The 17,342-nt window shown below is 43.8% G+C and overlaps 1 protein-coding gene across 7 annotated transcripts in view; it reads right to left on the bottom strand.

Annotated features, from left to right (window-relative positions):
* Nucleotides 1-2,706: 2,706 nt before the first annotated feature.
* The window catches only part of SCN8A (sodium voltage-gated channel alpha subunit 8), a 1,610,732-nt gene continuing 1,596,096 nt past the window's right edge, over nucleotides 2,707-17,342 (bottom strand). For all 7 annotated transcript variants that reach the window (XM_069653414.1, XM_069653412.1, XM_069653417.1 and 4 more), the window contains one exon: nucleotides 2,707-7,486. In XM_069653414.1, the coding sequence (XP_069509515.1) occupies nucleotides 6,339-7,486 (1,148 nt within the window). In that variant the 3' untranslated portion in view covers nucleotides 2,707-6,338. The remainder of the gene's footprint in view (nucleotides 7,487-17,342) is intronic.

The raw sequence follows: 17,342 nt of genomic DNA on the forward strand, positions 1-17,342 counted from the left end.
CTGCCCTGGACGGAACTTGCAACGGATGATGTCTCTGCCTGCTCACGTCCATGCATGTCCCTAAGGGTTTGTGAGAGCTCAGTGAGCACACGGCGCACTGCGGCAAGTTCGGTACATACGTCTTTGGACGTCGCATGCAGTTCCCCCCTCAGGCTCTCGGTGCTTCTCTCCATTTGTACTCTCAGGCTCTCGGTGCTACTCTCCATTTGTACTCTCAGGCACTCGGTGCTACTCTCCATTTGTGCCCTTAGTGTCTCTGTACTTCTCTCCATTTCTGCCCTAAGTGTCTCAGTTGATGTTTCTATGTCTGCCTTAGTGCCCCCACATTCATCGGCATGGTCCTTGAGGAGCGTGGCCAGTTGCTGCTGTTGCACGATTACCTGGTCGAGGGACTGTTGCCTCTGCTGGGCCATGGCCATTTGCGGTGGTGTCACAGAGTGGCTGATCACCTCATGTTGCCTTGCCACAGCGCTTGTGGGGGATGGCCAGTCGTCGTCTTGTGGGTGCCCCTGCGTGGTATCCTCATGGTGTACGGGATGGAACAGACAGGGGGATTGAGACAGGTCATGGATGGATCTAACTTCGACATCCCCGTTTTCTGTGTCGGAGCATGCTGCCATTAATGCAGTGTCACCTATGGTGCTGCTGCCACCAGAAGCAGTGCCTACTGTGGCATCCATTGGGGGGGACCTGTGGTGGTGCTGTTGTGGGCATGCTGGCTGCTGGGGTGCCTGTTGGAGTTCCCTCCTCTGTGCTGCCACTTGATTTGTGCTGCTTCCGTGTCTTGATGCGTGCAGCTGAGGTGGAGGGTCTTTGGCCGTTGGTCTTGGCCCTCTTTGCAGGTGTGCTGGTAGGGGTGTCCTGGAGCTCGTCGTTTGGATCGGACCCTGTGGTGGAGTAAAGGAGGGCAGGCGTTATTAATGGGTCTGTGGGAATTGGAATGGCAATGTATCACATGCATTGGGGTGGTACCTGAGGGTGATTTGGGTCGGGGCCTTGGAGGTGGTTTCATTTGTGTGTGGAGTGAGGGTGCAGTTGTTTTGCAGCCTGCAGTTAGGGTGTGCCTGCTGCACGTGTAGAGGGTGTTTTTAGGATTTTTAATTATTTATGTATTTGATGTGAGTTTTAAAGTGTGCTATCAGGCCTATGTATGTGGACGTTCTCCTGGACATGTGTTACTGTTGCACTATGTGGACACGTGGTACTTCACATGATTGGACATTGTGGTTTTGGCATTGTTTTATTTGGGACACCTACCTGATTCTTCGGATGTCTGCACTCCTTTCTCCATCCCTCCGACTCCCTCTATGCTCTCCATTCCAATGGTGGAGGCACAGATTTCTTCCCAGGGGGTCAACTTGATGGGTGATTCCGATCCTCCCCCGGTAGCTGTGGCAATGTTGCGGTTGGCAGAAAGTATGCTACGGACGCGTATCCGCAGGTCGTCCCATCGCTTTCTGCATTGCTGTGGGTTGCGGGGTGCGGTCCCAACCGCACTTACCCGCTGTGCCACCAGGGCCCATATGGCCTTCTTGTTCGCAAGTGCCGTCCTGGTCATTTGCGTGGAGAAGACGGCGGCAGCATTCTCCTGGAGGGTCTCTGTGAGCACGGTGAGTTCCTCATGGGAGAAGTGGACCTGCCGCTTGCGGTCGCACGCTTTCTTCGCTACTTTTCCCATTTTTCTTGGTTTCACTAGGGTGGATGACGGGTTGGGATGTGTCTCAGGGTAGTATTTTTAATGGTTGTGTGGAATTTGTGGTTTTATAGGTGTACGGCGTGATGTTTCCCGTTCCGGGACCATGCTTTTACTTCCGTTTCCGTATATTTCCGGTCACCGTACTTTCCGGTTGGCGCTCACTGCGGTGTCCGCTAAGATGGGTGGCGGTATTGCACCTAGGGCGCCGTACGGCGGCGGTGTGGGCCGTTTTGGGGTCATTTCCGCCATCGCGGACTTTGCACTTCCACCATGGCGTGGTGCTCGTGCCCGATGGGTCGGAATGAGCCGCACTTTGCTCCGTCGTGCAATGGCGGAAACGCTATTTACACTATGGCGGTCCGGTCGGTTGATTTCCGCCAGGGTCGTAATGAGGCCCTTTGAAAGAAAATATCTGAGGTGTACCCAAATGTTCCCAAAAGCGTGCTGGGCAGGTGGAAAAAGGAACTGAGGTCGAGAGGTGCTGTGCAAGCTACTTTCACTGACTTCAAGTCCGTCCTCCAGGATGAAACATGCCAAGTGACCTCAACGCCGAAGTCATCTTGCGCCCCCTGCTGTCAAAACCTTTCCAAGATCTGCTAAGGCAGGAAGAATATATCTAAGATCAGTAGTCCGTGGACGCAATTTATTAGAAATACCTTATTTTCTTCTCTTCAAAAACAAACCCTAGCATTTTGGGTTTTTGAAGAATGTGGTGGAAAAGGCCTTTCAATTAAACACACTAGATATGTAGGTAGCTGCACAGAGACTTTCAATCAGCTCTTCAGCTGAAAATTAGGTTGAGCAAGTCCTGACAGTTATGGCATACACAGATTTATTGGGCTCTTTGCCTCTTAGTTATAAAGCCTTTTAGCAAAGTCCCTCTAATGCACTCAAACCCAATAGCTGTGTGTGCTTTGGCTTCATTTATTAAACATTAGCAAAAGAAACTGCAGAAAAATGAGAACAGAGGCAGCAATAAACAAAAGGCGCACACAAGACACCCTACCTGGTACAGTAAAAAGGGTAATGTTTATTTGTATTTTTCCTTTAGGCGTATAGCAATAACGTAATTTGTATCATGTTTGGGTAAGATCAGCATTAGCCACCATGCATTTACTAATACACTACTCATCTTTTCTATTGGCCTTTTACATAGTTTACATTTCATTGCAGCGAAAAAAATGAAAACTTGGTAGTGAGACCAGTGCACCATGTTAATTAAATTTGCTTTTCCATAATAGCTTGTTTCAAGTATCAAATGCAAATGTTTGAGGAATAGTGAGCAAAGCAGTCCAAAAAATGTACATCTTCTCACGCTGCTTTGATTTACAAAAGTGTGGTAAAGACCTGCTCAATAAATGAAGGTGTAAAAGGAATAATACTGAGGCAACCACTGAGCCTGACCCCTTTAGCTCTACTTTAAAATCAACAGTAGCAGCTCTTACGCTTTTAACTGTGGGTATGATCATACAAATACTGCATTAAGGATTTTGTTAGAAAAACAATGCATTGGTGCTGTAGCAGCTGCTGCATTTCTGACTGACCTATTCATGTATTTTGATTTCATAGTTTTTTTAATTTTTGTATTTTTTACTGAATCTTAAACCTCCCGCCCATTCCCCCTCCCCAACATCCCACCCAATGAAGACGTACAAAAATGTAAGACATCAACTTTTCAATGCCTGTTAACTGCCTGTAAACTGCTGGTGATGATGTCATTCTGCTACCAAGAATGAAATCAATCAATGAATCTCATGAGAGGAATCGTTTTTGATGGGGATAAAGGCCCTAAGAACAATGCCCTACCACATCTGGCAAGCATGAACATGGGCAACTAAGAACCAAGCGCCCTAAAATTGGCTTTGAGAGAGTCATCATTTTTTTCTTTTACAGAATGCATAACAGATATGTGAAGGCCAGATTATATTCCAATGATAAAGGAATGATCAAATAAGGAAACGCTACGCATGGGTAAAATATTAGCAAGCTGTTCTAGTAGCCTGATGACATCACCAGTATAAGAACTAGATGTACCAATATTTGCATATGGATCAAGAGCCCAATTTAGGACTCAACATCAAGTATGAAGTTTAGCCAAATCTTGCATAGAAGTGGTCATAATTTATTGCACATTGGAACATGAAAACAATTCATATTTTAAGACCATTTGCAACAAAGCATTTTTTGTCTGTCTGTTTTGGGATGTACAATGGCTAAAAGCATCAAAATTTTAAAAATAAATAAAAAAATAAAATTAAACATGACAATGGCATTAGCCAGAAGCCATTCTATTTAATTTGTAATTCTTGTATTTACAAAACACATGCTGTTAAAATAAAATAATATATTACAGTATATATATATATAATATTCTCATAAAAAGTTCAACCACACCTTCAGCTTTGTTGTGCTGTTTATGACATTGCCTTTACATCTGTATGTAATGTGTCTTTTGTACTATACATCATAGCCTATCTGAAACTGGGGGCATTTTACATGGTACAAACGGCTCTTCTGTCTGGTATCTGATACAGTACAACAGCTCAACTGATGACATCTCTGTTGACATTATGCTGCTTGACAAAGAGGACACACAGTCTAACTTGGCACTGACGACTAGTCAAATGAGTTTCTGCACTTTTGTAGGGCAGCGGTAATTTGGATTATTAAAACTTCATCAACTTTATTTAGTCATTTTTGCATTTTTTCTGTCGAGTAATAAGGTTTTTGGTCCACATTCAAACCATTTGTTTCCTTCCCTGTACTTCACTAGACATTACATTTACCATGAGTGACTCACAGGTTGGCTCAACACAGCAAGTACAGATTGGCAGTGTTCTTTTTAATGCCTTGTAAGAGTAGTCGTGATCCACTGGCTAAAACACGAATGACCAAACTGCAATGAAGATGATTTTACCAAGGAGGGGAGCTGACAAATTGCAGATAACACAATTTAACAATAGTTCTTTTTGGCAAACGTCTATGATTTTGGGGAACAGAATAATTAAACAAAGTAATTTCGTTGGATGTTTACCAGAAAATGCATTCTATATCGCAAAGATGATCTACAAAATTAAAGAGCCCAGTTGCATTCAGAGTTATCCACTGGATTGCTATCACCTTATAATAAAGCGTGAAAACAAGACATTCTTAAATAAGAAACATTGTCTTGGAAAATGTGGCCTGTTAAGAGGACTTTAGTTTCAGTCAGGTGGATGTCTTTGCATAATTAAAATTCGATAAGAACTACAGAAGCAAAGAACAATGCAGCGTTAAAGAGCCAACTTGTAAACCACCAGGGAACATATAATGGAAAAGGTATCCCTATATTAAAAAGTAAATTGGCAATAACTCGTGTAAAACATGGCAAAACTGCATACTCCGTGGTGCTCAACAGTAATGGCTGAGAATGCAATGCTATGAAACATTAACTACTTTGAGAGAAAAACGATTACTACCCAAATTAGCCATTTATTTTGGCCACGCCATGTAGTAAGAGTCTTTGCTTCGCCCAAGGTAGGTTATTACTGTGGTCAGAATTCCACCCTATCACAGCACGTCTCTCTTTCACACCACAAACACATCTCTTCAGAATGAAGGCTGAATAATAATACTGCAAAATACTGAGATTTGTTAAAGCCCTAGGTTTTGGTTTACAGTGACATTGCAGTACAAGCTTTTAGTGATTGATACGTTTCTCCCACAAGGAGAAAGTGGGCAGCAGCAGCACGTTTTTTTTGTTTTCAATGTGCGACAATGGATGTATGTAAAGAACTTTATTATAAACATACACACAAAATTGTTGGATTGCTTGTTCCCATACAGAGGGTGTATGAAAAGTTTAAGAATTGGTAAATATTAGTGAAGGGCATATATTAAGTTGTCTCCAAATACAGTGTTCGGTATTCAGTGGAATGCCTGAAACTAAGGCTTTTCCACTGCAGTGGACAGAGTATTGGCGCCTTTGTGGTCTATGGTTCTTCATGCATGATTCCTGATCACAGCATGCCATCATGCAAATCATTTCTATGCATTGAACAAGCACATTTTTATTTTTATTTTTTTGGAATCGGCCTGAGCAAGTCCTTCTCAGCCCGAAAGAAAACCTGATTTCCCCCTTCTCCCAAACCAAGTGGTGAAGCCCATGTAGTAGAAAAAATGCAGGGTTAGCAAATGGAGCATGACAATTCGGTGGCATGAGCTAAATGCTTTCTTCCGTGTAGTTTTCTGCTTAACTAAATGCAACAATGCAAATACAGTTTTGCGCGAACAAACATACCCTTAAGTGGTGCTTTCTATTTTTGATAATCAATAAAAAATGAGAAAAAATAAAGTCCGTTTGGCTGCTTGGGAAGTGTACCCGATCCTAGCAGCCTTTGTTATCCTTAGTTGCATTGATTTATGTGGAACATGCAGCTTCCACCTGCCCAAACCAATATAAAATCCTCTGCTCATTACAAGGGTCGTGTTATACTCCTTTAAACAGGTGGTGCGTCACTGCTTTAGATGCAACAATGTCACATGGGAAGCAGACTACGTTTGGTATATATCTTCAGGTAAGTATCTCCAGAGCTGTTCTGCATTGATATATTCATGATGTCTGTAAACAATCTTTGCTTGTGAATTTGAATATGTAAATTGTTCAACACTTGGATTCCCTGACATCTTTTAGTTTTTTTGCTCGCTCTCTTCTTCCTTCCTCTATTCGCTCTTGTTTTTCCTTTTCAGGCTTAGTTACACTGTCATAGGATGGAAGGGATGCAGTAGAAGGGGTACCCTCCTTTTTGTCCGGATTTGTGCCTCCATTTTCAAGCTTTGTGGAGGCTGGCTTCCGGCAAATGAAGCCCCGGTTTGCCAAGTGCCGCCTGTAGGCCCTCTGGATAATAATAGCAGAGACTTCTTCCTGCTTGCGCCTGAGCGTGGTCGTAATGGGTTCATAAGACACTTTAGATGGGTTAGACGCCACAAACCTTTCCTCCATCTGCTGCCGCAACATATCCAGCTCATCACTGTCACCAAGTACCCGCTTTGTGAAGGCAAAAAGAATGTCTAAGCAATGAATCCTTTCCCCGCTTACCATTGGCAGGTCCATGGCAATGAGTTCAATGGTGTTTGGCTTAGGAAGTCGAAGAGGATGCTCCAGGGCATCAGCAAAATCAGAGAGTTTATTGTACTGGATAAACTGAGTAGCATCTGGGTCAAACTTTTCCCATATTTCATAAAAGGTCTCAAAGTCATCCTCACTAAGCGGTTCTGCACTTTCCTCTGTGGCCACACCAAAGTTCTCTAGGATAATGGCAATGTACATGTTTACCACAATCAGAAAAGATATGATGAGGTAACTGACAAAGAAAAATATCCCCACCGACGGGTTGCCACAGTTTCCTGAGGCAGGGCTTCCGGGATTCTCCGTCTTGGGATCACAGTCTGGTGGCCGGTTTAAGATGGGCAAAAGCAAGCCATCCCATCCTGCAGAGGTAGTGACCTGAAATAAGCAGATCATGCTATTGCCAAATGTTTCAAAATTAAACATGTCATCAATACCTCCCTCCTTCTTGGCATAGGCAAAGTTAGACATCCCAAAGATAGAAAAGATGAACATAACGAGGAAGAGCAGCAGGCCAATATTGAACAAGGCTGGCAAGGACATCATTAAGGCAAAAAGCAAGGTGCGGATTCCTTTGGCGCCTTTGATCAGGCGCAGGATACGGCCAATGCGGGCTAATCGGATGACTCTGAACAGAGTGGGTGAAACAAAGTACTTTTCAATGATGTCAGCCAAGAACATACCTGTGAAAAAAAGAAAATGTCACAATTATTTGATGACAAATTTAAATTATTTGTGGAACTACTTTGAATTAAATGAGCTTTTCTCTGAAACAGAATTCTATATTTGGAAACCTCACATAACAGTATCAATGACGAACGACTGCTCGGGTATTACACTATACGAGAGTAAAACCATTAGTAAGGTAGGGAGGTTGAGATGAATAAAACAGTGAAGTTTGGATGAGCAGTTTATTAATTCTGCAGTAAACTGATGCTGGAGAAGAGAATGTTACATAACCTTGTCAACGTTTTTCTGATTTATATCTTTTTTTCCTCTGCAGACTATTTTTTTGAAAATTCCACAATCACAAGAATCAGACTTTGGAAACTTTTCTTCTTTAGCCTCAGGGGCGCACCACATGTATCCTGGGATTTTCCATAGATTCAATATATTGTCAAGTGGAAATGACTACATCCTAGTCTGGGCATGTTTGCGCCAAACTTGCTTCCCCAGTCCCTTGCATACTTTCCAGCACAGAAGGGGCAGACCAGACACATCCTGAGCTAATAGAGGAGGTGTAGGGAGGAGAACCAGGATCAAACAGAGCTCAAACCAAGCAGGCAAGAACTACTCTAAAAAGTACAATTTCTTTTGCAGGTCATATATATTTAAAATACTTCTACATCAATGTCCAACAAATTTGAAAATCGAGACCTTGGATATAGTGCATAGTAAGAATGGACAACCTAAATACATGCTGAACCATCATCTTCCAAAAATGCATCACCTCAAGGAAATATATGTTTGAAAACCCATTCACTGAACGCCGTATAGAAAGAACCTTTGCACACATTCTGAATAGAAAAACCCCTTGAGAATTCTGCTGCTCTGTCCGAGGTGAAAGGAGAAAAAAAAACACTCAAGAGTGATTGCTTCACTGTGCTCAATTAACAGGGACAATGTCAATCGGAGTGCCCGGGTGTATGTTATATTGTGAATGTGGCCTGGTAGTGGGAGTGGTTACTTTGAGCACCAAAATAATGCCATTAAACACTGAGTATGGATAATAGCAACATCAATAATTGTGGATTACTTCACTCTCTCATAGCGCAAGATGAAACACTAGACTACTGCACAACATATTGCTTTGGACAATACTACTGCTTTAGGGAACAATCCAAGGCAACAAACAACTGCCTTGTCCTAGCATTTCCATTTCGCTGGATATGTGATGACTCAACACCATCTTAGAGTTAAGCCCAATGCGTTTTTTTCACCAACTACAATGGATTTGGAGATGAAAACCTCAGCCACCATTCAGTGTACAGAGATCTGTTGTTGCGGTACCCCGCCCTAAACATCCAGAATCTAGGACCCTGAAACTGAAACCGTTTTAGAACCAAACAGAAGAACAGATTACTTACCTTCGCTAATGTTCTTACTGATGGATACAATAATTTGTTGCAAGATTGCACATCTCATGAAATATGCCTCAGACACAATCTGCTCTGTAACGTTTTCTCAGCCACCAGGGGGTGCTGTGCGGCACCGATCAGCTTCATCACAGCTCCTTCAAACAGTCTCTTACCAGACGTTTTGCCATCCTTCATATTCACTAAGCTGCAAGAACAATTTTCCTCAGTTCTACCTTTTGGCCACAGGCATTCACAAGGACTGGTAGAACTTTGAGTCTGCAAACACTGCAAATATTGCATTTAGTAGACTATTAGTGGGGTAGGCAAGATGGTGAAGAACATCTTGGAAGAATGAACATATCCACGAGTAAGAACATTACCAAAGGGAAGAAATGTGTTCTTTTGATTAAAATTCCTCCCCCAGATTCCTCATCTATATGGAACATTCACCAAGTTAACCCACAAACCCAACAGAGACCCAGGAAAAGTCAGAGAATGTAATTATTGAAGGACATTTTGTAGGACCGACTTGCCCAATCTTGCATCTCCACCCCCACCTAGGGAACCCAAATGATAATGTTTGAGCATGCAGCGATGACAAGGTAGCTGCCGGACCTCTTGTCGGGTGAGCCTGTAGGCCTTCAGGTACTTTATTGTCAGCTAGTAACATGTCTTGATAATAGAAATGACAATCATCCCTCTCACTTTCTTAAACCTAGCGAAAAATACAGAGCTTGATGTTTAATCGGTACTAGTTGGATGTGGGAAGGTAATATTTGACAGACCTTTTGTGGTTAAAATAATGGAATTTCTTTGTCTCCTTAGGTATTTTAGGATTGGGAAAAATACTGTTAAGTGAATCTTTTGCGGATAGTGGAATTCTGACATCATATTGGGTAAGACAGAGTGCCTCACTTGTCCATTATCTCTCTTTGAAGAGCTGCAAAAAGAGATGCAATATGGCGAGAACCTCAAGCTCTAGTACCGTCTGACGCAATTTAGCACCACTAGAACTTTACATAAAAGGAGGGGCAGATGACAAATGCATGGCCTCAAACAGAGCCGCCATTAGAATGATATAATTCAAGTTATGATCCCAAGGGGATACAGCAAACTATTTTGGGGGATCTTCATTAGTGAACCCCTTATGAAAATGTAGAACCCTAAGCACTGAATATTAACAGCCTTGTTCAGGTGTTCTTTTGAAAACAGGAATGCTCGCCAAAAACCAGTTGACTGTGAAAACATTCAAACAGACCTGGCTACAGACTAGAGAAAATCTAGGTTAGCACCAGAAGGAAAAACCATGGGTTGATCCCCTTCTCATGGCACCAACTTGGAAACCTGCGCCAACAACAAGCTTAAATGCACTTGGTGGATGGGCGCCTTGCAGAGAGCATCACACCAAGAACCTACTCTGAGAGCCCAATCCTTCTAGCTCAGCCTCTCAAAACAGACATGAAGGCTCAATGACCTGACACTGGGGTGGAGCACTATACCTCAAGCCTGCATCAGAATATGTTCTCTACATTGCATTCTTGCAGGAGGTCAAAACAGCACGTCCAGCAGGACGGTGTAGCAGGTAATCTGTGCACAGCAATCAAGATCATAATTGTACGACTCAGATATAACTTTATCAGCACCTAACGGACCAGCTGGAACACAGAGAATGTATATACCATGTTGAATTCACAGGGAATTACCAGAGTATCCCCCAACACAGCGCCTCACAACATAGGAAAAGGTCTCAAGCTGGTCGTGAACAGGCTGATCTGGGGAAGCCCCCACCTTGGGCAGATCTATTCCACAATATCCCCATTCAGCTCCCACTTGTGTGAGACTCCTTTGAGCTGTCTCAGTGGATCTACCCGAGTCTTAAGACTGTCATTAAGGTGCTATGCTGTCACATAGCCCTTGTTCTGGATTGTCCAAAATAAATGGAGCACGGCCTCCTTGCACAACTTCAGGGACCTCACAAGGCCCCATATGGTTGATGCAGTGCATGGCTGTGGTGTTGTCCATGAGGACATGGGCAGTCGAACCTCTGATTGATTGCAAAAATGATTACAATGCCATACAAAATTTGAGTTCCAGCGAGTTGATGTGAAAGGATGTCATCTAGCCTTCGCATGGTCAGCTCACTGAAAGATCCTGCAGAGGAGTCCCCTATCCCATCGGGGGCATGTACTTGACCAGGATGGCAGTCTCCCATGGCTATCGGAAATGGACTCTTCCAAGGAAGTAGCTTGCAGATGCTCAGCACAATAGGCCCTTGCAAACCTGTGGAGAGGCGAAAATGGGCCTCATGTCCCTGGTGAACTAGGACTACTGGACTCCTCAAGGTGCCCTGCAGAAATCATATGCACAGTCTTGTTCCTGGGACTACAAAGAAGGAGGACACCATGAGTCCTTGTATTCTCAAGGAAACCCCAGCTGGGAGTCCCCCTGTTCGGTCAGATGTTGAGGTCTACCATGGTCTGAATGCTTGCCAATCTTTCTGGGAAGAAAAAGACATGCCTCAATCCATATAAGACTGCTTCTATATAAGGGGTCAGAAAGGACGTCTTTAGGTAGATAAAGAAAGCTAACTCATGAAGAAGACTGCATGTAGTCCTGAGGTCCTCTCGGGCTGTCTTTTCCACCAATAAAGTGAAAGAAGTACATCTTCCTCCTGTAAAGATGGGCAGTGACCACTGTCATAACCTTCGAATAACTCGAGGCTGGAGTGAGGGTGAATGGGAGCACTGAGAACTAGTAGTGAGTGTAACCCACCACTAAACAAGGGTATTTCCGATTTTGTGGGTGAATAGGAATGTGAAAATGTGCATCCTTGCGATCAAAAGACATTACCAAGTTGTGCAACTCCAAAGCCTGGACAGTCTGTGACAGGGAACTGTCCTTAACATCTTTTGGAACAGCTTGTTGAGATATCAGCCTTTCCCGATTTCCCTTGCTGGAACAAGCTCTACGTTACCCCTTAAAAACAGCTGAATGATCATCTGAGGTGGTGGAGGTAAAGAAGAGGGTTTTTTGGGGTTTCTTTAGATAGGCAGGCTAAACCATTGGTGCACGAGCTGTATGACCCATCTGACAGTTGTAATATTCTGCCAACCCTTCGTGAAGAATGTCAGTCTGGGCCCTGAGGCCACTTTTGGTGTGCAATTAAAGGAATAAATTAGGGAGGTTTTGAAGAAGAGGATGATGGAGTTTGTAAAGGTACTGAAGAGTTCTTATGTTTGGATGATGCCCTTCCTCTAGCAAGCTGGAAAATCCTTCTCAATTGCTGGGTTTGATGCTGTTGTGCATGACCTTGGCTCTTACAAGGAAAGTAGTAGGGTTTAGATCAGGGCAAGTTTGCAGAAGGTGGGGCCACCAACCTCAGACTTCAGAGTTTGTCTGAAAGTCATAAGTGTGATGCCTTGCACCACCCTTGGTTTCAAGTAATTCTGAATCATCGAATGATGTGCCTAAACACTGTGACTGCAAATTGGTTGCAAAAATTAGCAGACCTAGTTCATGTATGTCATATCTAGACTGAAAACTTTTCTGTTGATCTTCCCATGCAATCCGTGGTATTTAAACCGGTCTGCAACATTTGTTTCACAGTGTCTTTACCATTAATGACTAATTGCTTAAAGTCACTGCGCACCTTGAGGCAAATGCTCACCTGCCTCCCACCAATCATGTGTGGCCCTGGAAAGCAAGCATAAAACATTCAATGTGCGCAATGCCAAGCTCCATGGTACAGAGAACTTTGGACCCTATGCATCAATCCGTTTTGATTGTCTAAGAGAACACAGCAGGTCTGGAGCATTCTCCAGCAGCTTGCGCTACCAGACTGGAATAAGGTACACAGTGAGAAAGATGAGGTCCGATGGTCATGCCCTATATGTTTGTGCCAATTCTTTATCTAGACATAGAATAGAGGCAGTCCTCTTCCAAACTGGTTAAAGTTTATCTGTAAAATGCCCAACTAGTAACACAGGGGCCTTTCGTGGTTTTGGCTCAAAGATGTCTAATCGCGTGCATCCTCCCCTCTTCAGTAGGTACCACCAAACCTCGTATTTCAATCACCCTGTTTAGCAGAGGCCCGAAAGATCCAAAATCTGGCCACAGAGCTTGTATTGGACCCACAGCAATGTTAAATTTTGGGGAACTATCAATCCCACCAGTTGTTATCCAACAACAGATGTAGAAGAGCCTCTTCTGAATGATCATCAAGCACTCTAACGGGCCAACCCATGCAGAGAGAACATGGAAGGTCATCAGTTTGAAAAATGTCACAGAAATGCTGGAATTATGCGTCTGTCATGTCTCACATAAGAAAACATGAACACATTACCTGGCCCGCCTGTCATCGCAAGGGCAGGAATGGTGCAATTTACAAAAACACCCTAGAGGATTAGTACGTCAGAGAATACAATTCCACTCTGCCAACTGGGTGCTTTTAACACTACCATTGTCTCACACTTCCCTCTGAAGCCTCAACACTACCTGAGGAAGCGTAACAGGTGCAAACACAGACTGGATTAACCATTGCCTTACCAGAGTTATCGTCTAAGGAAAGTCCCTGAAACGAAGCTGGGAACACCTTTTGCTGCATTGAGTGACACACAAATCCATTTGTGGGCATCCTTCATAGTGGTAAGAACAGGTTAGGTACCTTACTTGCAATGTTGGTTCTTATAGATATGAAGTGGACTATGTGGATTCTTTATCTCTGAAATGTCCAACCTACGGAAAGTCATGCATGCACAGCATTGTGTGGTGTTACCTATAGCACAGAGCCTCCAATAGAAGAGATTGTGCCCATGTTATGAGTGGTGCTATCTGCCCAAGCCCAAAAGTTCCCCGGATACCTCCTCCCAGAGGTGAATTAGGAGCATCCTGAAGCAACAGAGGGTGGTCAAATTAAGAATCTGCAGACAAAACATTGCATCAATCAAAACAAATGTTACTGTATGCAAAAGTTACTCATAGTGACTACTGCACTCCTACTCGATTCCAATTTCCTCCATATTTATGGGTGTCAGTATTATTGTAACAGGACTGGCATCTCTTGCAAGCAATGCCCTCCGAAATATAAGTTTGGGGAAGGAATCTGTGCAGACGTGGTACTGGCATATGTTAACTCCGATCAACATCAACACCCGCTAGTCCCTATTGCCATACAGTCAGACAGGATAACTACTAAAGCTTATCAGGGGGATGAAGGAGGCGAGTATGGAGGGAAAGGGGACTCAGGACTAGTAGTACAGTCCTTGCTATGAAGAGTAACTTTTACTTACTCCTATGTCCCATCCTCGTTCCTCCATACCTATGGGAGAAAACCAAGTAAAGGTCTCCCAGTGAGGAAGGAGCCTAAGTGTTTCTGCCGTCATCTGACCTAGTACTTCCATCTATGAAGTAATGTTTACAAATTGCTGAGGGCCACCTTGCTGATGATATCCTGCAGGACATGCCTCTAGAATGTGACCGCCATAGTCTTTGGACCCAATAGAATGAGCACCAATGCCGTAGCCAGAGCATCACTAGGTAGAGAGTAAGATTGAGATATACAGGATACTTTCCATTGGAGAATCGAAGCCTTACGGTCCTTATTGCTCAGGTGTAAACTACCAAATGTGACACATTTTCCTCTTTCTTGAAGGTCTTTGTCCTGTCTAAGTAGAACTTGAAGGACCTCCAAACATCTAGGGAATGATGGGCACCGTCCTCTTCAGACTGTAGATCAGGAAAGAAAATAGGTACAGGCATCTCTCGATTTATATGAAAAGAGAACACAACCAAAGAAAAGAATTTAGGCTGAGTGTGGAACACTGTTACCTTTGTAGAAAAATGTGTATGGTTGAGAAACCCAAAGGGCCTAAAAGTCACTGGTGTGCTTTTGCCAAAGTTATTTCATCAGGAAGGCTACCTTCCATTTGACTAACCTGATATCCACCAACAACAAGGAATCAAAGAGACTGCGAGCGATGGCAGAGAGGACAATGTACCGATCCCACACGCGGCAGGAGCGCTAACTGGGAATTAAACTGACAAAACATTCGAAATTACACTTTCTGACAGGATTACACCTAGAAAATGACAATTCTGTAGAACTTCTGTAATCTTGAATGGCCATCAAATAAGTGCAGCATGAGTCGAGCTGGACACCTGATTCCACCAGTTGTGTAATAAATAATAAAACCTGATGCAGCAAACTTCAAAGAGGTTGGAGACCCTGATCATGAGACCAATGACAGAATCTAAGGTATTTACTTCTGTATTGACCCCATGTAGACTGCCTTCTTGCCACCTGAATAACTCATATTGTTGTCTGAAACAGCTGTGACACACTATCAAAACCTCAGGAACCAGGCCAGCAAGTTCTAAGATTGAGGGACGAAGAAGCACACAATCCCCTTCTTGAGTCTGTATCAGAGGGAAGGCATGGATAAATGCTGGGCCTTACAGTGAGCATCACCAGACCCAAACACTAAGGACTGGCTGACCAATGTAGATGAGGATCATGTGATGAGGATCATTGATGCATTCCAAGTGGATCTTCATTTGGACCCTTAAGTGAAAGTGGAACTGGAGGAAATGCATAAAGTGTTGTGTTGGACCAGAGGGAGCATGAGCTCTGACCAATGTGGTAAGTACAGTCCTGCACTTGATGGATGTCGATACAAACCCATACACCTGCAAAGTCCCCCATTGCGGCAGAATTTGCCCTGCCACCTGAGAATGAAGGTCCCACTTTAAATTTGCCTGCTCCAGCCGGCTGTGTCTGTCCACTTCCACATTGCTGAGGCCAGACAGGTGCACAACCTTTACAAAAAGGTGGTGGCTGAGTGCCCATTCTCAAATTTCCACTGCTAGTTTGCATAGGAGCAGTGATCTCTGGCCTCCATGTTTGTAGATAACATGAATCAACAAACCACCCTGCCCGATATGGAAGGAATGAAAGATGGGCCTGAGCTCAAATATGTTAAGGTGGTCCAGCTGTCTTGTGGGTGACCAGAAACTGGATAGGGCAGTCCTAGCATGTGACTCCCTAATTAAGAAGCGATAAATCCTTTGTGATTACAATCTCGAGGGGAGGATGCCCAAAAGACATGCCTCTCACCACATACACCCTTGTGGATCACCATCGAAGACTTGATACAGTGATTCCAAGACACTGGCCAATTGAGGTTCCAGCAGCTGGTTCCAAGAACATTCACGGTGCAGATGTGTGCTTTTCATTCTTAGTATAGTGAATAGTACTGCAGGCACACAGGATGCAATTATGCCTAGGAGTCTCAAACCACCATGCTGACTGGCGTGGAGGAACAAAGTCATTGCCCTCATTTCTGTGACACAATCCATGCCAGGAAACACAGGGCTTTTGCGGAGTCCCAAGCAAATCCTATGAATTGCATAAACTGACTCAGTGTCAGCTGGAACTTCCTTTGATTGACAGAGAGGCATAGCATGTACAGTATTGATAAATGTGAATGATGTTTATCGGCGTGGTCATCTTGACCTTTATTTAGAGGAAGGAATACATTGAAGAGAAACAGGTACAGTACTGCTCACAGGCCTGCCTGGTTCTTTTTCTAGAACAGTAAATAGCCTGTAATATAAAACCCTGCCCTTTTCCTGGCAGAGGAGCAATCCCCAGGGCCCTTATGGATAACATACTCTGATAAACCAACCAGAATGAAGTTAAGCCTACTTGTAAGAGAGGAAGCAGGTGGGGGAATGCAAGGCATAACCAGTCTGCAGCCCTTCGAGACCACGGATAGCACACAATGGTCACTTGAGATGGACGCCACGCCTGCTACAAAATCCAAAATACTGCTGCAAACGATAGGCATATAGACTCGGATATGAACATCATTTTGGCTTGCCGATCATGTCAAGAACAATGAGAGTTGTTGGAAGAAGTCTCAGGAGGATAGCTCTGGGGCAATCCGCTCGCCTTGGAAGCAAGACAACGCTGAGCAACACAGGTTCAATCCCTGGGTCCACGCTTAGAAACCTCTGGGTATTAAGCATGTAATAAATAACCCATTACAATTTACAATTACAACCCTTTAGTGGTTATTCTGACTCTTGCATGGGAAACATGATAGTGATCTGGCTGCCTTTGTTTCTGCACTAAGACACCTGATAAACATCTGCAAGCCTTGGATCTGTTGTCCTGCCCAAGACCCACAAATCGAGGCTAGGTGACGATTTGCACGGCGAGATAGAGGATGCAGTTAAATGGCAGTGCTCTAAAAACCACTAAATGTTTTTTTGACCAAAAGGGTGAGTCCAAAGTGGAATTGATTCGCCATAAATCACTCAATCAACCCAGATCCGGGGCGTCATCCAATTTGAATTAATCAAATGGACCTCCAACAAGTAGTCTATAAAGCCCCTGAAGCCAAGACCAATATCACACAAGGTCTTTTTCTCAGATGTCCCAAATTTGAATACGTGGACATCA

This window comes from Ambystoma mexicanum, chromosome 3q (genome assembly GCF_040938575.1).
Source record: "Ambystoma mexicanum isolate Mex_15411 chromosome 3q, UKY_AmexF1_1, whole genome shotgun sequence".
In the NCBI taxonomy this organism is placed as follows: domain Eukaryota; kingdom Metazoa; phylum Chordata; class Amphibia; order Caudata; family Ambystomatidae; genus Ambystoma; species Ambystoma mexicanum.